Here is a 25,187-nt window from a genome sequence, read left to right as displayed (position 1 = left end):
CTCAGTCCTCAGTTGGATGTGGAGGAGGATGATTCCTCCTCAGGATCAGCACGGGACCGCGCTGCGGTGTCCGCGCTTATTAGTTCTGTTAAGGACACTTTAAATTTGGATGATGAGTCCCATCTGTCGGGTAAGCGGTCTTCCTTTGGTACCCGCAAAGCCCAAAAATCGGGTCAGGTTTTTCCTTGTCCCGAAGAGTTTCACGAAACCGTGAATGAACAATGGCGCCGTATAAAACATAATTTTGTGGTGCCAAAGAGATTTCAGTACCGTTATTCCTTTGTGGATCCGGTGGATTCTCGCTGGACTGCGGCTTCTAAATTGGACCACACTGTGTCCAGGTTAAACAAGGCAACTTTAATGCCCGTGGAGGATTCTCCGGTGTTTCAAGACCCGGCGGATAGGCGGGTGGAAACACTTTCCCGCCACATCTATCTGGTAGCAGGTTCCTTGCTGAAACCCGTGTTCGCTTCGGTAATGGTCTCTCAGGCTGTTGTGGAGTGGGCCAAGACGCTTAAGCGCACTCTAATTGCTGACTCCCCCTCTCCTGCTGGTCTGGAGATGGTGGATCAAATGGGCCAGGCTGTTCTGTACCTGTGTGATGCGGCCTTAGATGAGGCCCCTTTAGTCGCACGACTTTCAGCAGTCACAGTTGCGATTCGTCGCATTGTTTGGTTAAAAAGCTGGTTGGCCAACCAGTCTTCCAAGAAGACAGTGTCTGACATCCCTTATGCAGGGAGTCGTCTTTTTGGGGACTCTCTGGATGAACTGGTCAAGGGGGCTCACTGGGGGCAAGAGCACTCTGTTGCCCCAGGTGTCCAAGGGAAAATCATTCCGCGGCAAGCGGGGTCCCTCCTTTAATCCTAACCAGGGGTCCTTTCGTGCCTTCAAGGCACAAGACAAAGGTAAGTCCTTCAAGGCCTCTAGTGGCCAGAAGAAGCCTTGGGCGAGCAAGTCAAAAGCCGCCCACGCTGGCACAGTGGCTCAGTCCGCCTCGTCCTGAAGGGGCGCCCTCACCCGTTTCAGGGGTGGGGGGACGTCTGCGTTGCTTTCCCGAACCTTGGCTGTCCAGGATTCAGGACAAGTGGGTTCAAGAACTCATTCGTTCAGGGTACAAGATCGAGTTTCGATCTCGCCCCGCAGACAGATTCTTTCCCTCAAATCTTCATTTAACCCCCGATCGTTTCCGAGATCTCCGGCGGGCGGTCCAGGATCTCCTCGCCCAAGGAGTGGTTGTCCCGATTCCACAGCAGGACAGGTTTCGGGGCTTTTACTCGAATCTGTTCACAGTGCCCAGAAAGGAGGGCAAGGTGCGTCTGATTCTGGACTTAAAGTTTCTAAAGCGCTTTGTGCGGGTTCAGAAGTTCCGAATGGAGTCCTCAAGGATGCGTATCTACACATCCCTATTTATGAGGGTCATCAGAGGTACCTCCGATTCGCAATAGCGGAGGAGCACTATCAGCTCGTGGCGTTGCCTTTCGGCCTCGCTTCAGCTCCAAGGGTTTTTACCAAAGTGTTGGCTACTGTTCTAGCCTTGTTACGGATACAGGGGATTGCTATCCTCGGTTACCTGGACGATCTCCTATTAAGGTCGAGCTCCAGTGCCACTCTGTTGCGCGATCTGTCGATCGCGGTTCAGACGCTCCAGGAGTTCGGGTGGACCATCAATTTTCAGAAGTCGACTTTGTCCCCTTCTGTTCGTCTCCCTTACCTGGGGATGATTCTGGACTCCGCCCAGGCGAAGTCTTTCTTCCGGAGGACAAGCCCCGAATCCTGCAGGACGAGGTCAGGTCCCTCAGGGACAACGAGTTCTCCTCGCTTCGGACCTGCATGCGGTCCCTGGGCTTGATCGTGTCGGCTTTCGAGGCAATTCCATATGCGCAGTTTCACACGAGATCTCTTCAAGCGGAGATTCTGGTCAGGTGGGACAGACTTCCTCAGTCTTTGGAAAGGAGGATTTCCTTGAGCCCCCAAGTGAGATCGGATCTACTGTGGTGGCTCCAGTCTCCGGCTCTAATGGAGGGCAAGTCCTTTCGCCCTTTGTTGTGGATTGTGGTCACTACGGACGCCAGCCTGTCGGGCTGGGGTGGAGTTCTGGGCAAGTTATGTGCGCAGGGCACCTGGTCGGTGGGGGAATCCTCCCTGCCGATAAATGTCTTGGAACTGCGGGCAATCAGGCTCTGTTTGCTCCGTTGGTCAGATCAACTTCAGGGCTGCCCAGTGCGTGTCCAGATGGACAACGCAACTGTGGTGGCTTACATCAATCACCAAGGGGGCACCAGGAGTGCCCGGGCGGCCAAGGAAGTGGATGAGATTCTGTCCTGGGCCGAGACGCAAGTCCCAGCAAATTCGGCAGTTCACATTCCAGGTGTGGAGAACTGGCAGGCAGACTATCTGAGTCGCCAGACTCTGGACCAAGGGGAATGGTCCCTCCAGCCGGAGGTGTTTCAAATGCTGTGTGTGCGGTGGGGATCCCCGGACGTGGATCTGTTCGCGTCTCGTCTCAACAACAAGGTGGGAAGGTTCGTGGCACGAACGCACGACCCTCTGGCGGATGCCTCAGACGCGTTGGTGGTGCCTTGGCATCAGTATCGGCTGATTTATGCCTTTCCCCCGATTCAGTTGTTGTCCAGATTCCTTCGCAGGTTGGTCTCGGAATCGAGGTTGGTGATTCTAGTGGCCCCAGACTGGCCGCGTCAGTCTTGGTACGCGTACATCATGCAACTGGTCGTCGAGCTCCCGCTAAGAGACGATCTTCTGTCTCAAGGGCCGATCTTCCATCCTGCTTTACAGTCGCTGGCTTTGACGGCGTGGCAGAGACAGAGGTCTCACGTCGGCAGTCATTCCTACCTTGCTCAAGGTCAGGAAGGCCTCCTCGGGTAAGATTTATTATCGTACCTGGAAGGCGTATTTCGCCTGGTGTGAGTCGCCGGGGTTCCATCCACGCTCCTTTTCGGTGGCGAGGGTGCTGGCTTTCCTGCAAACTGGTGTGGAGCAGCGTCTTGCGCTGACCACTATTAAGGGCCAGTTGTCTGCGCTGGCCATTCTCTTTCATCGCCCCTTGGCATCAAATTCCTTGATTCACACCTTTATTCAAGGGGTGCGGCATCTGGCTCCCCCTAGGAGGGCACCCTTGCCCCCTTGGGACCTAAATTTGGTTCTGTCCGTTTTGCAACGGCCTCCCTTTGAGAACATGCGGGAGATTCCTCTGCCTGTGCTGTCACGGAAAGTTGCCTTTCTGGTGGCGATAACATCTGCTCGCAGAGTGTCGGAGTTGGCGGCCCTGTCTTGCCGCTCCCCCTATCTGGTTGTTCATAGGGATAAAGTGGTCTTACGACCTCATCAGTCCTTCCTTCCAAAGGTGGTTTAAGACTTCCATCTCAACGAGGACATTGTCTTACCTTCGTTGTGTGCGAAACCTACGCATCCTAAGGAGTTTACCTTGCATTCCTTGGATGTGGTACGGGCGATCAGGGTTTACCCGTCGTCTACTGAATCCTTCAGAAGGTCGGATTGTCTTTTTGTCCTTCCTGAGGGACCTCGGAAGGGTACGGCTGCGTCTGCGGCAACCATGTCTAAATGGATCAGACAGACGATTGTGCAGGCCTATTCACTTAGGGATCAGGTTCCACCTTTCCCTGTCACGGCGCACTCTACCCAAGCAATTAGTGCCTCTTGGGCCTTCTGCCATCAGGCGTCGGTGACTCAGGTGTGAAAAGCGGCAACCTGGTCGTCCGTGCATACCTTTACAAAGTTTTACATGCTTGATGTCTTGCCATCAGCGAATGCCTCTTTTGGCCGCAAAGTTTTGAGTGTGGCAGTGCCTTAGAGGGGACAGGGTAGTTTTGTGCCTGTCTGGGTTTTCGCTCCTGTTGAGCTTTCTTGTTGCCCAGTGTTTCCTTTTCTGGTTCAGAAAAGATTATTTTCTCTGACCTGGGTGCTGCGTTGGCTTTTTTGACGGTTACGTTTTCCCAACCCTCACATCTACACTGCTTTAGGACGTCCCAGACGTGCAGACTGTATTAGTGGGCGGCGACTGTCAGAGGATGTAAGAGAAAATAGAATTTTTGTAAGAACTTACCGTAAAATTCTTTTCTCTGAGTCCTTTGACAGTCGCTGCCCCCCACCCCTCTTTTGGGGTTCATGGATCTCTATACTGCTTGATACTGAACATGTCATGCTTCAAAATTGCGCACGCTCGTGGAGTGGGGACAAACATTGGTACTTAAAAAAATCTCCATAGGTGACACCTTAAAAAAATTCTACAGGTTACCAGTTTAGAGTTAGAGGATGTCTAGAGCTAGAATTATTGCTCTAACGATCGTGACGATACCTCACGTGTGGTTTGAACACCGTTTCCACATTTGGGCGCATTTTGCGTATGCATTCGGTTCTGTGCGTGAGCTCAGAGGGACTGGGCGCTTTAAATCTTTTTTTTTTTTTCTTATTTATGTTACCTTTTTATTTCTACACTTCTTTTTTTTTAAAGGCCCTTAAAACCATCTTGCCCTCACTCGACTTCCTGCCCAGGACTCCAACAGACCAGATCATTTTCCCCGCTACTGACTGTTCTGATAAGCGGGGGAAACTACCAGAAAGTGGCGGGAGGGGGGTGGACACCTCTCCTGCCACCCATAAAAGTGATCCCGTGGCGAATCCGCAGCTGAGACCACTTTTATGTGAAAGATAACTGCCAGCAGTGTAGAGAAATACCAGGGTTATGGCAGCTATCTGCTGCCATAACCCCGGTATTTATTGTCAAAGTAGCAACATAAATACATGGCGGGCAGGCCAGAAGTGGTTAACTGGCTTTCTTTATGTGTTGTCATGGAGCACTGCCATGGTTGCAAATTCCCTTGAACAAGTGGCTACCTTGCAGAAGGCAGTGCAATATTTTGGTCAGGGACGGGAGCAAACTTCTGTTCCTAACAACCAGGTAGCCATGAGGGGTAGTCATTACCTACAGAATCTGACCAAACGGTGCACAACTGGAAATACTGGCCACTGTGCTCCCAGATGCATGACCTGGGGCAGCTGGTTAGAAATGGCTGCAACCAGAGACATAGGCCCTCAGATGATGAAACGGGCTGTTTTTGAAGTGGTACCTGAGGTCCCTGCCAGATAACCTACAGTGCTAGGTGAGCCATCGAGATCCTGCAACAGCAGACCAGCTGGTGGAAATGGTCAAGAGGTACACAGTGGTGGACCTGCTTGGGCCTGCCATGTGCTGGAAACCCACTCATGGGGCAGCAAGGCCACTTGAAGCACCTAGGAAGGAATGGGAAATGCGCAATTTTGGTGGTGCTGGTCCTAGGGACACACCTGGGCACAGTGCCCACATCAGAAGGAGCTCATGGGGTGTGGGGCCGGCAAGAGAGCATTATTTTTATGTACAAAGTGTGTGCAACAATTCCTGACCTTGCTGAGGCTCCAGCAGTATGATCACACTTGAATGGTTTTGATAATCGGCCCAGTAGGTAAGACTCTCCTGGGGGTATGTATCCATGGAAACACTAGGGAATACCTGGTCCCAGTGACCATTTTCTTTGGTGGTTCCTCTGTTATAAGAGGTTGGGGTGGTAAAGAATTTGATATACAATGTTCTAGAGAGAAGGAACTGCCCATTTGTTTCTTGACCTGTGGGAACAGGTACAGGATGAACTTCCTGGACAGTTCATAAATTAGGAGACTGTGGGTCTTTCTGGTCCTTGGCTACCCACACCAAAACCCACTAATTATTGATGTTCATACCGATGGCTGTGACACAGTTAACAATAATGTTATTTGTTCCAGGTCTCAAGACCTCTGCGGGGTGTCCTCTCTGTAGTAGGTCATGGTTGGGAGGACAAAGAGGAAATTTTCCCCATTACAAGTCATGGTCAAGGAGGATGAAGGATACGTTTCCTATAGTCCAGTGCATCTTGATTTGGATGTGTGTTGTGGCTCATGATCTATGTTTGCGCCACTGCCCCCTGACAATGAGAGGTCTTGGAGAGCCTTGAATGAGGGGTAGACTTTTTTTGTTTTTTTATATTTTGACTGACTAAATGTCTTTAAACACTTGACTAAGTCACAGTACAACTTTGGGACCCACATTATAGTGGGCTTAAAATAAGCTTATTTCTCTGTATTTGCACTTCTAAGTTGTAAAATGTTATGTTAATGAGGAATGCTTACTGCATTACCTGAAGATGCATACTAGTGTCCATATTGAAAATGAAGAGGTTACTAAAGGTACGAGAATTCTCGTAGGACAGAATAAACATTTTGTAAGTGATGTAATGTGTTGTATTGTATTTACGGACAAAAACTGTACTGATTGTACAAGAAACAAGAAAAATGTTAATTTTTTTTTTTTTCCTCCCTTCGGTTAATATTGGATGAAAGCGGTGTACGAACGATCAGATTATCGTACGATTGCTTTGAAAGCAGTCCTTTTTTTTTTTCCCTTTAATGATTTTTTGATTGAGTGTTGTCAATATGATCCCGTGTGGGAGTAGGAGTGCATTCTGTGTCAAGTTGGGTGATATATGTGTATATACCCTGTCAACCGTTTATTTTTGTCTATATGGTTTTATACTAATTTTGTAACTAAAATGTACTTTTTTTTTTCTTTTTATGTATTTTGGCTATACTTTTGTGCCTTTTTAAAGGTCCTAACTTAAAATGTTCCTTATTCTCTAGGTATGCTGGGATGTTGGCACATTGCAGCATATAACTTTTGGATTGGTTGTAACCCCATAAGAAGCTTGTTATTGGCTGTAGAACAAGGACCATCAATGCCTGGTTCACCGTGTGTCTGAAAAAGATTCCAGTTCCTCCCAAGGCTTTCACAAATTGCCCAGTTAGAACATGGCCAGGAAGAAGTGGATAAAGCAGAGAAAACTTTCACGGATTTGTTTTACAAAGCGGACCAAGTAGATGAGGTTTTGAAAATGAGAAAAGCCAGAATATACAAGACCTTCTCTGAACATTGTAAAATGACCCACACTCCAGAGAATGCAAACTTTCAGTTTGCATTCTCTGAACATGCCAATGCTCAATGGATTTTGCATTATACTTACAGGACAGTTTGGGTATTGAGAACTGGAAACAGGGGGATGTGGATGTGACCAGATACTTAAAAAAAAAAAAAAGTGATCCATCTAGTCTACCTATTAACCCACAATGTTTAAACTTCCTTTTTTTTTTTTTTTTTTTTGGCCATTGAATAGGTTAACCAATCTTTAATGCCCTAAAACGCTTTGTGACATTTATCAGTTGAAAGGTGTAAACCTGCCTATGAAAAATCCTCAAATTTGTCAATAAAATTTGTTTTTTTATTTTTGCAAGTTACTGATCAACTACAGAAGAGTGAAAGGCATATCCTGTGGTGCCATCAGTAAAAGATTTGCATCTCTACTAATCACACAGGCTAGTGTGAGCAGTCCAACCAACAGCCAAGCAAAAAACCAAGAACAGAGCAGATGTTCCAACAGGATCCAGAGATTGTGAAAAGTGGAACATATTTTTTGAGAGCTAATTTTCACGATGTACAAATTAAGATTTGGGATTAAAGCCTGCCTCCCTCTAACAAGTTGGGGGGAAAATGTGTCCACATTTGGGTTGCTTAGGGGAAAAAATGATTGTGTGGGTTTTTTTTTTTTTTGCAATGAGCTGGAGGGACATCAACAATATTTTATGTACTCATGGTCTGATTAAGGGCCCATTTTTTAAGAGCTAGTCTAGTTGGGAATTGGGATGGGGACTGGATCAGGACCTATAATGGCATGGCTAAAGAAAAATAATTGTTTTTTTTTTTTTTTGTTTTTTTTTTTGCCCTAATGGAGGGAGTGTGTTAGGGAGGGTGGACACCCCAAATGCATTGACTTCCTCCTTTTGTTCTAGTTTTGTGTTTAGAGTGGGTGTATGCTTAGACAGTTGATTCCTGGTGTGTCACTTTAATTTCAATTTCAGAAGCATTACAAACTCGGCAAAGGCTCTAACACTTCCCTGCTCTATTGAAATCAATGAGAAAAAGCAGTAAGTAAAATATTGCACACCCTTTCTCCACCCACTACTCTCGTCTCATTTTTGTACAAGTTGTTCTGACTGTTATGGTGACACTGTTTGTGAAAGGCACTTTTATAAGCTATGACTATAGATGACTACACATATCTATTTTAACAACTGTAATGATTCTTCTGTTCGTCTCTAAAATGAACAATGCTAGCTTACCAATTGTAAAACTACATCTACTTGTCTGCTCTACAATGACAAATTGGAGATATGGCCCACTTTTGATTAACCCCTGTCTTTAACAGTCTAGTTACTAGTTACAGAAGACCTCTTCTTCATAACCACTAGTCATTCTTTTTCCATCAGCCAAAATCAGGAGGAGGAGTAAGCATTTAAAGTGGAGCATCCACCCAAAAGGGGAAGTTCCGCTTTAAGGACTCGTCCCCCGCTCCTCTTGCACAATTGGGGGGGAGGGGTACAGGTACCTGCTCCCACTTCCATTCTGAGCGCCACAACAGAAGTTCTTCTCCCTCCCCCCTGCAGTCTTCTGGGACACTTGACTGATCCCAGAAGACTGCATCCGCCATTATTCAGGATGCGCAGCACGACTGGCACCCTGCTGTGAAGCCGCAAGCTCTCACAGCCAGATGCCCATAGTAAAGATGTCGGCGCCGCTGAGGGAGGACGGAGGATGAAGATGGCTGAGGTGAGCTCACCGCTGGACCGTGGGACAGGTGAGTGGCTGTTTAAAAGTCAGCAGCTATACTTTTTGTAGCTGCTGACTTTTTTAAAAAAAACATTTTTGATAGATGCCTGGAGCTCCTCTTTAAGGTAAAAATAATTTTCAAAAGCTGAAGCAAACAAAAATCATCTTTGCTGAACTCTTAATGGATGATATTTATGTACACATATTCAATAAGTAAGGATACACTCTTTGGTTGAATGCTGCAATTATTTTATTAGCTGGTTAAGCAGACATGGCACATGTACATTGCTACAAGGCATACGGGTAGTGTCCCAACCAGTACAAAGAGGCATGGATTGTATAGCACCAAAGTCGCTTTACAGCTATCATATCTTTAACATTGTTCTTGTCTTGAGCAGCAGTAATAGCTCAAAACTGACCATGAAGCTTGACATTCAAGTGTAATTCAACAAGGGGTGGGAAAGGCCAGCACAGGTAAATAATACTACTAATCACAAAAGAACTGACTATGCTTGTATAATTTAACAAGACAAATGATTACCTTTTCCCTAGTACATATGCCAACAGAATATCACTCCACACGTGTCAATTTATGTAGACTGATCAAATGGTTGGTTACTTCACTATGATGGTACAATGCTACTAGGTAATTTATTGAATGTGAAAATTGTTACATTTCTGCACAAAGTTTCAGAAGGCATTTGAATAGAAAATAGGTAAGGTCACAGTCTGGGACACAGGCACTTAAGAGATGGTTTACCAGGATGTAAGTGGATAGTGATAAACCTGAACCTTGTACATAAGATACTCAAACCAAAATGAAAGTCACTCAAATAGCACAGGCCGCTCCTTGGTCTCTAGGCTTAGGGTATTTAGAGGTGTTAGGACCTTTCTTCTCTTGGACAGACAAGTAGCATTTCACTTCTCCCCTTCAGAAGGTTGATCCTTCCTGGATTCAGTCACCACCTGCTGTATGGCAAAGTAGACAAGGTATAGAAGCAATACTACAAAATCACATTTTCTTAATAGGCCAATACTTACTGTAGATACCAATTGTAACCATTTAATTTTTAAATCCATCAATGAACTGTAAGAGCTATTCAAGAGACCTCATTACTTTGCTAAAGCGGTTGTATACTCATTAAAAAAAAAAATAACAAACCCTGCAGGACAAAGGCATAATGAGCTAGTATGCATCGGAAATACTTACCTTAGAACGAAGTCCCGGCACGGTCGTCTGGACAACGCTGAGGAAGCTGACATGCTCCCTCTGCGCCTCTTCCTGGTTCAGTGGCTCCTGCGCTGTGAGTGGCATGTGCGTGGGAGTTTCACTTTCTGGCAAAATTCGGCAAAGGAGCTGTCAGGAGACTAGCCAGAGGAGAGTTGCCCGTAGGCCTGGCATGGTGGCCAATTTCCAATATGGCCGCACTCGCACAAATGCACGCACACGTATTGCGAACGCACGTTCACTATGGCAAAGACGTGTGTGTGCTGGCTCACACAATGCTTGTCAGATCTTGGCGCCCTCTGGCCTTTAAAAGAGGGACTGCAGCACATGGACATTGCTGACTGATCTTCAGCTTCCTGTTTCCTGTTCTTGTGTGTGTGCTTATGCTTCTGATCATCTGTTACCGACCCGGCCTGCCTTTGGATACCTCTTGTTATTCCCCCAGCTCTGACCTCGGATAGCCCACGGATCTGCTCTTGCCTCTTGTCCTGTGTATGACTTCGGCTTGCCTGACTACGTCCCTGCTCTTCTGTCTGCTGACCACTGGCTTACTGACTTTGGCATCCATCTCTGACTACGTTTCCTGCTTCACCCTGTCTGCTGTGATCCACCTTGGTGCCTACCTGCAGTACCCAGCCTGCTGTACCCACCTGCAGTACTTACCTGTTGCTCCAGCCTGCAATACCTATTTGCCATATCCAGCTTACTGGAGCCACTACAACCTGTTTCCTGCTGTGTGCAGTCTGCACCATCATCAGCTCCACTGGGTCCTACTGCTCACCTCATCTGGTATCCACCTGCGGAGAGATCTCCACACCTGCATCTCTCATCCGTGGCACAGCCTGCAATCCCTGCTTCTTTGGGCTTCGTGTTCCCTGTTTCCACCTTCAGGGACACCGAGCACCTAGCCGCAAGGAGAGCCCTCTCAGCATTTCGGCTTCAGGACCAGGTACGTGACAGTATCAGTCAGCCAAAAGATGTCTGAAGCCGACAGAGGTGCGTCTCCATTAGAAGCTCTGTGCCAACAAGTCGCAGCCATCACGCAAGCCATAACAAATCTGCAAGAAGACTATGATCAATTGGAAGGTCGTCTGCAGAGTCTATACACTACTCCTTTTCCTACCGACCAGAACCCGGAAAATACAGCCCCAGCCTCAGCTTCTGCTGCCTATAAACGCACAGCTGTCGCACCAACGATAGTGGTACCTCCACCCGAACCAAGGGTCCCCATACCTGAACGTTTCTCTGGGGACCGAAGAAAGTTCAGGGCTTTTAAAAACGCTTGCCAGTTGTATCTAGCTCTGCAACCACAGACTTTTTCTCTTGAAACCGTTAAGGTTGGCTTTGTCATTTCTCTGCTCACAGATGAACCACAATCCTGGGCCCATTATCTTTTGGAGCAAAAGAACCCGGTCCTCAACTCAGTCTCAGCTTTCTTCGAAACTATGTCGCAACTTTATGACGACCCCCAGCGAATGGCCACGGCCGAGGCAGCCCTACACACACTACAACAAGGGTGCCGGCCTGTTGAGGACTATACAGCTGAATTCTACAAATGGTCAGCAGACACCGGCTGGAATGAGGCCGCATTAAAGTACCAGTTTCGGCTCGGCCTATCTGAAGCACTTAAAGACGAGCTGGCTCGTGTCGACACCCCTGCCACTCTGGAACACCTTATCAAACTGTCCATCCAGCTTGATCGCCGACTGCGGGAGAGACGATCCGAACGAATTCAGTCCTCCAGACCTACCTGGATGCTACCCAGAGTTCCCCCAGCAATCCACTCTACGCCTGTTACCTCTTCTTCCTCAACACCCCTAGAGGGAGAACCAATCCAGATTGGACTGATGCATTCTGCCCTAACTCCCGAAGAAAGGACACGCCGTCGGCAAGCCAACCTTTGCCTCTACTGTGGAGGGGCTGGACATTTTCTTTGTAATTGCCCTGTGAGACCCAGTAAGCCCCGGCTTCCTGGCCCTGCCTACTCTCCAGTCACCGGGATTCACCCAGCTCACCTACTTCTACCCATCTCACTACAGGTGGCGGATAGGGAAATCAAGTTTCAGGCCATAATTGACTCCGGTGCTTGCAGTTGCTTCCTAGATCTTGCTCTAGCCAAGAAATTTAGCATTCCGCTTAGACCTAAAAGACTGAGCCTTACTGTTCACCTGGCAGATGGCACCATCCCCACATCGGGGCCCGTCACCCAAGAGACTGAACCTGTTATGACTATAACTGACTCTGAACATCAGGAATTCCTGTGCTTCGATGTCCTTCGCTCCCCCATATTTCCTGTGATATTGGGCATCCCCTGGCTGCGAGCCCATAACCCCAGGATTGACTGGTCTAAGGGGGAGATCATATTTTCCTCTGCCTACTGCCGCCAACATTGTTTTGTACCTGAGTCCCTGAGCTCTTCCAGTTGCATGACCATCCAATCAGTATCGGATAACAGTCAGCTTGTCCCATCCAGCTACCACAACTTTCTAGACGTGTTTGATAAGAGGAGAGCCGATGTCTTGCCTCCGCATCGGCCCTATGATTGTCCCATAGAATTGCTGCCAGGTGCAGAAATTCCCTTTGGCCGGATATTCCCGTTATCCGAGGTGGAATTGGAAGCTCTACGTCTCTACATTGACGAAAATCTAAACAAAGGATTTATTCGTCCATCCTCTTCCCCAGCAGGCGCGGGGATCTTCTTTGTTGAAAAGAAGGACCACACACTTAGGCCCTGTGTGGACTACAGAGAATTAAATAAAATTACTATTAAAAATCGATATCCACTTCCCCTAGTACCAGAACTTTTTCAAAGATTTAGGACTGCCCAAGTTTTCACAAAACTAGATCTCCGGGGTGCTTATAATTTAGTCCGGATTAGAGAGGGGGATGAGTGGAAGACAGCTTTCCGAACCCGTTTCGGACATTTTGAGTATCTTGTCATGCCCTTTGGACTGTGTAATGCCCCGGCAACTTTCCAGCATTTTGTAAATGACATCTTTAGAGAATACCTGGATCACTTTCTGATTGTGTATCTTGACGATATTCTTATTTTCTCTGCATCACTCGAACTACACCGTGTACATGTGAAGAAAGTCTTATCTACACTTAGAAAACATGGACTCTATGCTAAAGCAGAGAAATGTGAGTTCGAGAAACAAGCCATCCAATTCCTGGGGTTGATAATATCCACCAATGGAATCGCCATGGACCCCCAGAAGGTGTCTTCTATTCTTGAGTGGCCTGCTCCAGTGGATAAAAAAGGAATCCAAAGATTTGTAGGATTCGCTAATTTCTACAGAAGGTTCATCAGAGGGTTCTCAGCCATCATTGCCCCCATCACTCAATTGACACGACAACACTCTCGATTTCAGTGGTCTCAGGAGGCCCAGGAAGCCTTTGATAAACTTAAAGCCCTGTTCACTTCTGCTCCAGTATTACAGCACCCAGAACCCACTCTACCCTACGTCCTGGAGGTAGACGCCTCGGAAGTGGCTACTGGAGCAATCTTATCACAGCGCCAAGGGCCTAAAGCTTTGCTCCACCCAGTAGCCTTCTTTTCAAGAAAATTAAGTCAAGCAGAAAAGAATTATGATGTCGGTGACCGGGAGCTGTTGGCCATCAAGGCGGCTTTAGAAGAGTGGCGATATCTGCTGGAGGGTGCAGCCCACCCTGTGATGATCTTTACCGATCACAAAAATTTGGAATACCTCAGGACTGCCAAACGGCTTAGACCCCGGCAAGCACGGTGGGCCCTGTTTTTCTCCCGTTTTAACTTTCACATAACCTATCGGCCGGGGTCCAAGAATAGCAAAGCTGACGCTCTCTCTCGAATGTTCCCGGAAACTCCTGAAGTAGCATCTTCCAGCACAATCCTGTCCTCCCAAAATTTTTTACTAATACTACCTAATCTAAAGTCAGCCATACAGCTAGCATCTGCCCAATGCCTGGAAACTGAAGTTTCAGCTTTAAGGAAGCAAGATGGATTCTTCTGGCATAACGATAAAATTTTTGTACCACAAGAGACCAGGACTTTAGTCCTTAAAGCATGCCATGATCATCAGCTAGCCGGTCATTTTGGGGTACACAAGACCATCGAACTTGTCCAACGTTCCTTCTGGTGGCCAGGCTTGAGCCAGGACTGCAAAGATTATGTTGGTTCCTGCACAACTTGCCTCCGCAGCAAAGGGAGTAACACTAAAACCTGGGGCCTGTTAAGACCATTACCGGTCCCGGACCTTCCCTGGAAAATGCTGTCCATGGACTTCATTGTGGATCTACCCCCTTCTGAGGGATTCACTTCCATTTTTGTAATAGTAGACCGATTGTCTAAAATGTCACATTTTGTACCGATGGTGGGCACTCCCTCTGCCGCAGACACCGCCCATGCCTTTATAAAGGAAATAGTAAGGCTCCATGGTCTGCCCAGAAACATAGTCTCTGACAGAGGAGTACAATTTACCTCCAGGTTCTGGAGAACTCTTTGTAGAGCCTTAGACATTGACGTCTGCCTATCCTCGGCCTACCACCCCCAAAGCAACGGCCAGACGGAAAGAACCAATCAAACCTTGGAACAGTACCTTCGATGCTTTTCCACTTTCTCACAAGATAATTGGGTATCTCTGTTACCCTGTGCCGAATTTGCCTATAACAATTCAGTTCATGCTGCCACCAACCAGACTCCATTCTGGGCCAACTATGGGTACCATCCATCCTTTCTACCTGACGTGTTGCCTGAAAGTCCTGTGCCCGCAGTTCAAGACAGATTAACCTCCATCTTAACCAACTATCAGGTTCTTCAGGAAGCCATTTCAAAAGCTCAGGAGGATTATAAAAGGTACTATGATAAGAAGAGGAGGGGGAATCCAGTTTTGAAAGTTGGAGACAGGGTCTGGCTATCTACGGCTAATTTGAAACTCCCTTGCCCTTCACGAAAGCTGGGTCCAAGGTTCATTGGGCCATTTGAGATAAGGAGAGTGATAAACCCTGTGGCCTTTGAACTGAAACTTCCACAATCTTATAAAATCCACCCGGTTTTTCATGTGTCTCTTCTGAAACCTGCCTCTTCAGACCGTTTTCCGGGAAGAGAAGACCCACCACCACCACCACCGGTTACAGTGGGCGAAGATACTGAATTTGAGGTAGAAACAATTCTTGATTGCAGGAAGAGAGGAAGGCAAACTCAATATCTTGTCAGATGGAAAGGTTACCCCCCTGAAGAGAATTCTTGGGAGCCCGAAGGGAATATTCATGCTCCCAGATTGTTGCTGGAGTTCTTCAACAGAAACCCTGAAAAGGTATCGCGTTTGGGCATCCGGAGGCTGCCCGTAGGGGGGGGGCACTGTCAGGAGACTAGCCAGAGGAGAGTTGCCCGTAGGCCTGGCATGGTGGCCAATTTCCAATATGGCCGCACTCGCACAAATGCACGCACACGTATTGCGAACGCACGTTCACTATGGCAAAGACGTGTGTGTGCTGGCTCACACAATGCTTGTCAGATCTTGGCGCCCTCTGGCCTTTAAAAGAGGGACTGCAGCACATGGACATTGCTGACTGATCTTCAGCTTCCTGTTTCCTGTTCTTGTGTGTGTGCTTATGCTTCTGATCATCTGTTACCGACCCGGCCTGCCTTTGGATACCTCTTGTTATTCCCCCAGCTCTGACCTCGGATAGCCCACGGATCTGCTCTTGCCTCTTGTCCTGTGTATGACTTCGGCTTGCCTGACTACGTCCCTGCTCTTCTGTCTGCTGACCACTGGCTTACTGACTTTGGCATCCATCTCTGACTACGTTTCCTGCTTCACCCTGTCTGCTGTGATCCACCTTGGTGCCTACCTGCAGTACCCAGCCTGCTGTACCCACCTGCAGTACTTACCTGTTGCTCCAGCCTGCAATACCTATTTGCCATATCCAGCTTACTGGAGCCACTACAACCTGTTTCCTGCTGTGTGCAGTCTGCACCATCATCAGCTCCACTGGGTCCTACTGCTCACCTCATCTGGTATCCACCTGCGGAGAGATCTCCACACCTGCATCTCTCATCCGTGGCACAGCCTGCAATCCCTGCTTCTTTGGGCTTCGTGTTCCCTGTTTCCACCTTCAGGGACACCGAGCACCTAGCCGCAAGGAGAGCCCTCTCAGCATTTCGGCTTCAGGACCAGGTACGTGACAGGAGCTCTGAAGGTCCACCGGACCTTCAGAGCGCATTGCGACGCAGACATCAGCGGCTGCATGCAGGTTGAATATCTCCTAAACCGTGCAGGTTATATTTAGGCTTACCTGTAGGTAAAAGTCAAATAGCGGAGTATACTACCGCTTTAAGGACCACCCCACGTACATTTTACTACGGCAGGGTGGCCCTTAAGCGCAAAATCACACACCTGTATATTATTTTTTTTTCCATCGGCTCTGGAGCATGTGTGCCACCGGAGCCATGCTTCCGCTGTGATTGGACACAGCAGGAGCCAATCAGCGGGTCCGGCGGCTGCAATGGCCACAAGAAAATGTTCTAAATGATGTTGAATAAAATTATTAAATTGTAATGAATAATTTGTTTATGTGCCTAAAAAGTTCATGGGCCTCTAACATAATCAAGGTACATGCTCCAAAATCGAATTATAAAAACAAGCAAAATTTTGTAGTACGTTTTAAGTGACATTTGGCAAGTCCTGAAATGCAGTGCGTAATCAGAATTTTCATCTGAACATTCATTTAGAAATCTACTTGTGAATATCCAGTTTTAGGGCTCCAAAATAAACCCTGCCAGTGCGGTGTATTAGCCACAAGCTCAACAGCCCCCTTTCCAGAAATGTCAAATACATAATTTTCGTTCATTTAAAAAGTACACTGCCTTTTGTACGAATGTAACTAAAGAGAAAAATATAGCAGCCAGCACATTAAAGTAACGCTAAAGCTTTTTTTTTTTTTTAAACCTATATGCATTCCCTACATTTAAGTGAAAACCTGTGTTGCCACTTGCTGTATGAACCCCCCCCCCCCCCCCACCCAAAAGACTTAACCGAGTCGTCCTCCGATACTATGCTGTGCTCAGCTGCTGGTCTTCTCTCCCTTCTTTTTGATCTCACTACATTACACAGAGAGCAGCGGAAGCCATTGGCTCCTGCTGCTGTCAGTCAAATCCTGTGAGTATGGACACGCACAGCTCGGCTCAGGAGCATGCCCGCATGTGTGCTCCCATAAAAAGCTGCTTGCTATGGGGTCATACAGAGAACAGGAGCTGAGAGCGCTGGCAGGGGAGCCTAGAAGAGGTTTCAGGGCCGCTCTGTGTAATACCATTGAACTAAATAGGTGAGTAGAACATGTTTATTACAATGGTGGATTTTTTTAAAGAAAAATTTTCTTTAGAAACGTTTTAATGAATATCTCAAATTCCAAGAATTTGGTCCAGTGCTCTAAATCAACATCAACAAATCACTGTGGACATTTAAAGCGTTTGTTATCCTAACACTTCATATTGCCATGTACTTGTACAAGAAAGTATCCTATTCTCTTTGTATTGCTTCCTTTAGGTGAAATCCCTGGTGTTTCTGCCAATCCCTCTGCTTTCCTAGTAAAAACGAACCCCACTAAGCAGGAGAGCACACCTTAGTCAGTTCTCTAGCTATACTGAGAACTCTGTGTGCTCTCCTCCAATGATCAGACTTGTCCTGACATGCCCCCTCTGCACAGCCATTCACTGGGAAGATCAGTGTGCTGATTCGACTCTATCCAACTCTTATGCAGCGGAGAACAGAGGGAATATGATCACTTAAAAAAAATATATAAATATATATATTATAAATACCTTTTTTTTTTTTTATATTTATACAAAAATGTTTTGCCTTTCGTTTCTATTTTAACTAAATGGTTGGTTATACAAGGTGATAGTTTACAATCACTTTAACAATTGCAGTACACTTTTTTTTATTTGAATGGAAAAAAGACAATTTAAAATAAATGTGCAATTTAACCACTTAACGACCAGCCACGTAGATCTACGTCGGCTGACTTTGAGTGGTTATACCGGGATGATGCCTCTAGCTAGAGGCATCATCCCGGTACCGTTGTTTGAAGCCGGCGGTCGGCTTTCCGTCGGTAACGATCGATGCGGCTCGGGAGCCGCTCGATCGTTACCCGGGGGGCGGGAGGGGACGTCCCCCCCCCCCCTCCCGCCGCCTTTCGCGGCTTTGCTCAGGGCTCCCGTCCCACCGGGAGCCCCGAGCACCCAGCCGGCACGTCCGCCGGCTGGATGGAGTCCCGATGAATGCCGGAAACGGCATCGATCGGGTCTCCGATGACGTAACCCGGAGGCGGCGTCCATGACGTCACATCCGGGTTACTGTGCCGCAAAAGGCGGCAGATTTAAAAAACGGCTGTATGCAAAAATGCCGTTTTTGGCGTTTTGCATACAGGGAAGTGTAGTGGAGGGGTCTAGGGTCTTTTAGACCCTCGATCCCTCCATAAAGTGTACCTGTCACACATATTGCTGTCACAAGGGATGTTTACATTGCTTGTGACAGCAATAAAAGTGATCAGATTTTTTTTTTTTTTAAAAACCTGTAATAAAGTTAAAAAAAAAGAAAAAATAAATAGGAAAAAAAAAAAAATAAATTTAGCCGCCCCCGTCACCGTTAGCTCGCGCACAAAAAAAAACATATACGCAAGTCGAGCCGCAAATGAAATCGCTGTTCAAACCACACATGTGAGGTATCGCCGCGATCGCCAGAGTGTGGGCAATAATTTAAAAAAAAGAGCTACACTCTAACTCAAAACTGGTAACCGTTAAATAAATTTAAAGTGTCGCAGATTGAGATCTCTATTGACCGTAGTTTGTTGCTATCCCACGGGGGGGCGCAATTTTAAACCGTAACATTTTTGGTATCTATTTACTCGGCGTGACATGTTCTTTCACAATATACAAAAAAAATGGGCTAACTTTACTGTTTAGTATTTTTTAAAATTAGTGAAATGTGATTTTTCAAATTTTTTCCAAAAAAATGGCGTTTTAAAGACCGCTGCGCAAATACCGCGTGACAAAACATTTTGCAATGACCGACATTTTATTCTCCAGAGTCTTTGCTAAAAAAATATATATAATGTTTGGGGGTTCTAAGTAGTTTTCTAGGAAAAAATACTGGTTTTAACTTGTGAACAAAAAGTGTCCGAAATAGGGCTGGGGGTAAAGTGGTTAAATATGATAAACAGTTTTTAATATTGTATGAAAAGGACCGTCCCAGAACACTTTGCAGTGCAGGGTGGTTAATAATTCTCCTAGGGCTTCATATGTAGCTTAAAGTGGTTGTAAACTGCTGCACTTTATGCCTTTGCCTTGCAGGTAAGAAAAAATAAAGTGCTAGTAAGCATCGCATACTAGCACATTATGTGAAACTTGCCTCAAAACAAAGTATTCCAGCGATGCAATGGCATCCATCTTCAACCGGTCTTCCTTCTGGGTTCGCGGACTTCGGCTCTGTGACTGGCTGGAGGCACAATGACGTCACTCCCACCCATGCGTGCGGGAGCCGCCAGTCAGGGCTCTGAAGAAACGGCATGGGTGGCCGTTCCTTCAGAGCGCATGCACCAGTGAATTTACAGGCTGCATGTACAGTGATTATCTCCTAAACTATGCATTTTTAGGAGATATTTACACTACCTATATGTAAGCCTTATTAGAGGCTTACCTATAGGTAAAGGTGGAGGGGAAAAAAAAAAAAAAACTTTGAGCCTTTACAACCACTTTGTTGTTGTTACACCTATAGCCATATCCCCACACATCAGGCTCTAGGCATAAAGTAAAGTGATGTAATGACGCAGGGTGTTGTAGCCAAATTTGGTTTAAGGGCTGTCACTAACATTTAACCAACTGCCTAAAGTTTTCAATCAGTGCATAGTAGAAAAATGGAGACAACCCCAAAATTCATATACAGGTGTGTTCAATAGTGAAAGATGATTATTTGCAGCAATCTAATAAAACAATTTTAAAAATCCACCAACGTTATCCATGTGATCAAAAAAAGGAGCCAGATGCCATTCTCTCTTGCTGCTCTGAATTAGCCTGGGAATGGTGTATACTGTACACTCTAAAACCTAGTTCACACGGGCCGAATGTCAGGAGGCATCAGCCAGTTCAATAGAAACCAGCAAACACTGTTAGGGTCCATGTACACGGGACGTTGTTAAAAGTCCCTTTGAATGCTGGAATTTTTAGGACGTTTGAAACATCCGTTCGCGTTTAGCGGGCGTTTAGCGGGCGTTTGCGCTTAGAACCGTTCCTAGAGGTCAAAAAAATGATTCCCCTTTAAAATGGAAAAACATGAACGCCAAACGCGGGTCATCGCGTTCGGTCGCATTCGGTCGCGTTTTTGCGTTTGAAACGCCGGGAAACATGTTCGAACGCAAATAATTGCGTTCTAAAAAAAGTCCCTGAACGCAACTGCCCGCAAACGACCGCAAACGACCTGGTGTACATGGACAGATAAGATAAATTGTAGATGGGTTCAGGGGCTTCTAAAAAAAACACCCAAATGCTCCTAAACGGCCATTTCCAGCGTCCTGTGTACATGGAGCCTTAGCCCGTTTGTACTGCAGCCGGCCTAAACGGCCGGCTTCTGTCGAAGAGGCATGACCAACAAAGGTCTGCAGATTGGTTCCTAATCAGCGCTGACCGAAGTACTCGCCTAGTGGGGGGGGGACTGCTGAACCCCCCACGCTAGATTTCTAAGCATCTGCCACAATACCTACTCTAAGGTTTATTTTACAATGCACAAACATTACTAGTATCTGCCAAATGCTGAATAATCTTTATAGTTATGAAAATGTGGCTCTTAATTATAAAAATGAGTCATATGTATAAAATGATACTTATTTCATCACCTATATCATGATGTTAATGGCTATCTTTAAACTTATTATAATATTACTACCAAGATATATTTGCAGCTTAGCTTACCTCTCCATCTCTTGTATCAATAGTTTTAATGACAACAGTTTTCCTGGTGTGAACCTCGGAGCTGTGATCTACTTCAGCAGGTCCTGAAGGATACATAAGGATACATTTGATCAATGTGTGAACTTGCGTTTACATAAAGAGTTGGTCTACCTAAAATGTTATGAATAAAAGTTGGTTAGTTTAAATCAGCCACCAGAATCATATAGATTTTGGGGGCTCTGTTGGGGACTAAGGGCAGAGATCTCAAGTTACTGGTGTCACCCACCTAGGATGACCCAAAGGTGGCAGAGCTGTCCCTCTAGCAGAGAGATTTTACTACTGGAGCCCCCAAAAGTGAAGAAAAGTTAGTGTAGAAATAAAAATACCAAAATAATACTACTGAATAGAATGAAAGACCAAGCACACAACAGATAATCCAGCTTTGTGTGGGAATCAGTGAGCTGGTCTAACACATCAACCATGGGTTGCAGGGAAGAAACTTGCTTAATTCCCCCCCCCCCCCCCCCATATCAAGGCAGATAGTGTTGATGCAGTAATCCCAGGCCAGGCCATTGTCTTCTGGCGAAGGGGGGGGGGGGGCATTCCTGCTGCCCTGCCAGGAGAAGACTGGACAGTGATTATTGCTAGTGGCTATAGTAACTGCTAACAATAATCACAGGTAAACCCTGGCATGGAAATTGTACCCAAGTTGATCGATCGACAATGGAAATTCAGCCTGCCCATACACGGATTGGGTGTGGCCTGCCTAGGTCTGAGAACAGAGGGATCATATGATTGCTTAGTTCTCGGTCTTTCTGGAGCAGAGAGCGGTGACTGCCAGTCACTGCTTTCTGCTCTGCTCCTCTAGTGCTCACTGGAGTGCCGGTGTTCCGTGAATAAACCCTACCCGTGAAAATTCCCTACCCTCGTCACTTCCGGTGAGAGTACGTCATACATCAACTGAGCCGCTTGCCAGTGCGCATGCTCACAGCTGCGGAGGGTAGGGAATTTTCACGGGGTAGTGTTTTTTCAAGGAACCCCGCATCATGCATCAACTGTTGCCACGCAAAATCATCTCGGCTACAACCTGTCAGACTTCCATCAGCTCTGCTCCAGGAAAATAAATCGGCAGCGGGTCTATGAAAATACACATCACGGCTACAGTGTTTTAGAACGTTTCAGTCACTCATTGGGGACGCCGCACCTGATGAGGGAAGTCTCCAAGATGATTTAATTTAGCGGCTGGGCATGCGCAGTCGGACGCGCTGCAACAGCTGATAAATGACGCGGTGTAAGGTTAAAAAACACAACCCCATGAAAATTCCCTACCTGCTGCAGCTGTGAGCATGCGCACTGGGAAGCTGCTCAGCTGTTGAATGACGTACCCTCACAGGAAGTGACGAGGGTAGGGAATTTTCACAGGGTAGGGTTTTTTTTTTTTTTTTAATATTTTTTCTGTTTCAAGTATTTTATTGAAGAATGCAAATGAGTAACAACATTTGGCATACAGTATAATGAGAAGAAGTGCAATCCAAGATTGGTAACAGAGTATAATAAACAACTGTAACTACAGATAAATCGTGAGGGTTGGCAGGCAAGGGGCGGTAAGATGGGGGGTAGGGTTTTTTTAACGTTACACCGGGCTGGAGAGGGGTTAGTAGCTCAGGCTCTTAGCAGAATGCTGAGAACCTGAGCCAACTGCCAATCAAGCATCCAAGTGTATCCCAACAATATGGTTAGGGATCCTTCCAGAGCCTGGAGCAGATATGCAATATCAGCTGACTGGACTTTAGCCTACTCTTAGCTGATTCTGGGTAACAGGCGAGTAAAAGTAAGTGTACTCCTGTGACCCAGAAGAAAAGTATTGCCAAACTCCTCTTTTAATATAACATGTGGTGAGCTGGAGTAAAGAAAACTCCTGCTTGTTTGATTCTCACTTATTTTTCTGAAAAGTCTACACCGAGCTGGACATCAAATTACAGGCATCACATATATATAGGATTTTATACTTGCTGTAATATCCTTTTCTTGCAATTTATTGAGGGACATAGGTTTTTTTGCCCTCAGGTTATACTGCTGTTTATATGAGGGTTGTACACTGACAAACAAAAAACTGTAGACCGGCCCAAGATTACACCTCCCACTACCAGCATGCCTCAGTTTTGTATCAAAGCAGTACCAAAAGCATAATCATAAACAGAGGGGTGGGACCTATAGTATCTCATAAAAGTGAGTACACCCCTCACATTTTTGTAAATATTTTATTATACCTTTTCATGTGACAACACTGAAGAAATGACACTTTGCTACAATGTAAAGTAGTGAGTGTACAGCTTGTATAACAGTGTAAATTTGCTGTCCCCTCAAAATAACTCAACACACAGCCAATACGGTCCAAACCGCTGGCAACAAAAGTGAACATGTCCAAATTGGGCCCAATTAGCAATTTTACCTTCCTGGTGTCATATGACTCGTTAGTGTTACAAGGTCTCAGGTGTGAATGGGGAGCAGGTGTGTTAAATTTGGTGTTATCGCTCTCACTCTCTTACTGGTCACTGGAAGTTCAACATAGCACCTCATTGGTTACCACGGATACAGAGAGTAGCAGAGATGGAGGATATTGTCGCTCAAGCCACGGACTCCAACCGCAAGTACTACACGACTTGGGCACCTTGGATACACTTCATATCTTCGCCCGAGTTTCAGAGGTTGAGCGCCTGATCACTGAAGCCCCCCCCCCCCCCCCCCCCCACTAGCATATAATTCACATTTGATGACTATTCTAGGCCTCTTGCATACTCCTAAGATGGCTTCCTGGCCCCCCGGCATTATCTCTCTATGCCTCTTTCTCCATCACCCCCTTTACACGCCCTCCCCCCCTCGTGTTCTTTCCTCCCCCCTCCTTCCTTTCTTCCCCCTTCCTCCCCTCTCCCCCCTCCACACCCTCCCTTACATGACCCCTAAACTACTGTCTGAGGGTTGCTACCCTTCTACTGCTACTTTACTCTTGTATCCCTAATACGTCCTACTCCTGGCCGGATCCCACATATGGATGGTGTGTGCCCCCTGTCCCCTGACACAGCAAGTTCCCCATCGGGGGTGTCGGGGCGTGGGGGGCACCACCTCCCCGCAACTGTTGCCCCTACACTCCGGTCTTCTACCCTCGCATGGATACTTTTAATTACTTGACCCCCCACTATTACATATCTCCCTACTATTTCCGTAAGGCTTTCCCTGCCACAATACTCTCAATTACGGGTACAGTTAGATTGGTTTCTACCGTTATTTCTGTTGCTGCAGTTCTAATTGTATGTAATGACTCAAGTTTGCACTTTTTACGGTTTTTCTTTACATATCTGTTCTGCTTTCTGTATGTTCTGTTTAATTTCAATAAAATGTTTTGACAAAAAAAAAAAAAAACATAGCACCACATGGCAAAAAACTCTTTTTTTTTTGCCATTTTTTTTTTTTTTTGAGGATCTGAAAAAATAATTGTTGCTCTACATAAAGATGGCCTAGGCTATAAGAATATTGCCTAGACCCTGAAATTGAGCTGAAGTATGGTGGCCAAGACCATACAGCAGTTTAACAGGACAGCATTGCTGCAGAGGGGGGGGTCAGCCTGTCAGTGCTCAGACCATACGCTGCATCAAATTGGTCTGCATGGTTGTCATCTCAGAAGGAAGCCAAGACACTTTGGACTACTGTTATACAAGCTGTACACTCACTACTTTACATTGTAGCAAAGTGTAATTTCTTCAGTGTTGTCACATGAAAAGATATAATAAAGTATTTAGAAAAATGTGAGGGGTGTACTCACTTTTGTGAGATACTGTATGTCTTTCAATGGACTCAGATAAAAAGATTTAATGGTGAGTACAAAATCTTTGTTTTTATGCATTAAGGCATACAGGACGTTTTTCACACTTGGATGCCCAAAGCAGTCCAACTGAGATGTGAGCAACACAGAAAACAAATGCTAACAGGCCTAAGAAAACAATATAAAACTGGGGACTGCCTGCAAGCTGACATCAGATAAGATAGCAGCATCCACCTGGTAGAACTCATGGATCGTGTGACCCAAAGACCAGATGGCAGCCTTGCAAACCTGGGGAACAATTGCTTGATGCAGAAAAGCTCAAGAAACATTTACAGATGTAGTAGAGTGCGCCACAACAGAAAAGGGGGAACACAATCCTTGAGACCATAAGCTTGGGTGATGGTCTGTCTGAGCCATGTAGAGATGGTGAAACAAAAGCTGGTGCACCCTTAAGGGGACTATTCAGAGTGGAAAAAAGGCAACCAGTCGTTCTGAAGGAAGTAGTGGCTGA

General features: G+C 46.3%; 1 protein-coding gene across 1 annotated transcript in view; it reads right to left on the bottom strand.

Moving 5' to 3' along the window:
• Positions 1-8,941: 8,941 nt before the first annotated feature.
• PRPH (peripherin) overlaps positions 8,942-25,187 on the bottom strand; it is a 41,762-nt gene continuing 25,516 nt past the window's right edge. The window contains exons 8-9 of the mRNA XM_082247160.1: positions 20,878-20,960; positions 8,942-9,673 (exon numbers count right to left, since the gene is read on the bottom strand). Of these exons, the coding sequence (XP_082103286.1) occupies positions 9,623-9,673; positions 20,878-20,960 (134 nt within the window). The 3' untranslated portion in view covers positions 8,942-9,622. The remainder of the gene's footprint in view (positions 9,674-20,877; positions 20,961-25,187) is intronic.

The sequence above is a fragment of the Pelophylax lessonae genome (genome assembly GCF_965119305.1).
Source record: "Pelophylax lessonae genome assembly, chromosome: 2".
Taxonomy (NCBI): Eukaryota; Metazoa; Chordata; class Amphibia; order Anura; family Ranidae; genus Pelophylax; species Pelophylax lessonae.
The sequence above is the reverse complement of the archived record's forward strand: the minus strand, read 5'-3'. Positions and strand labels throughout refer to the sequence as shown.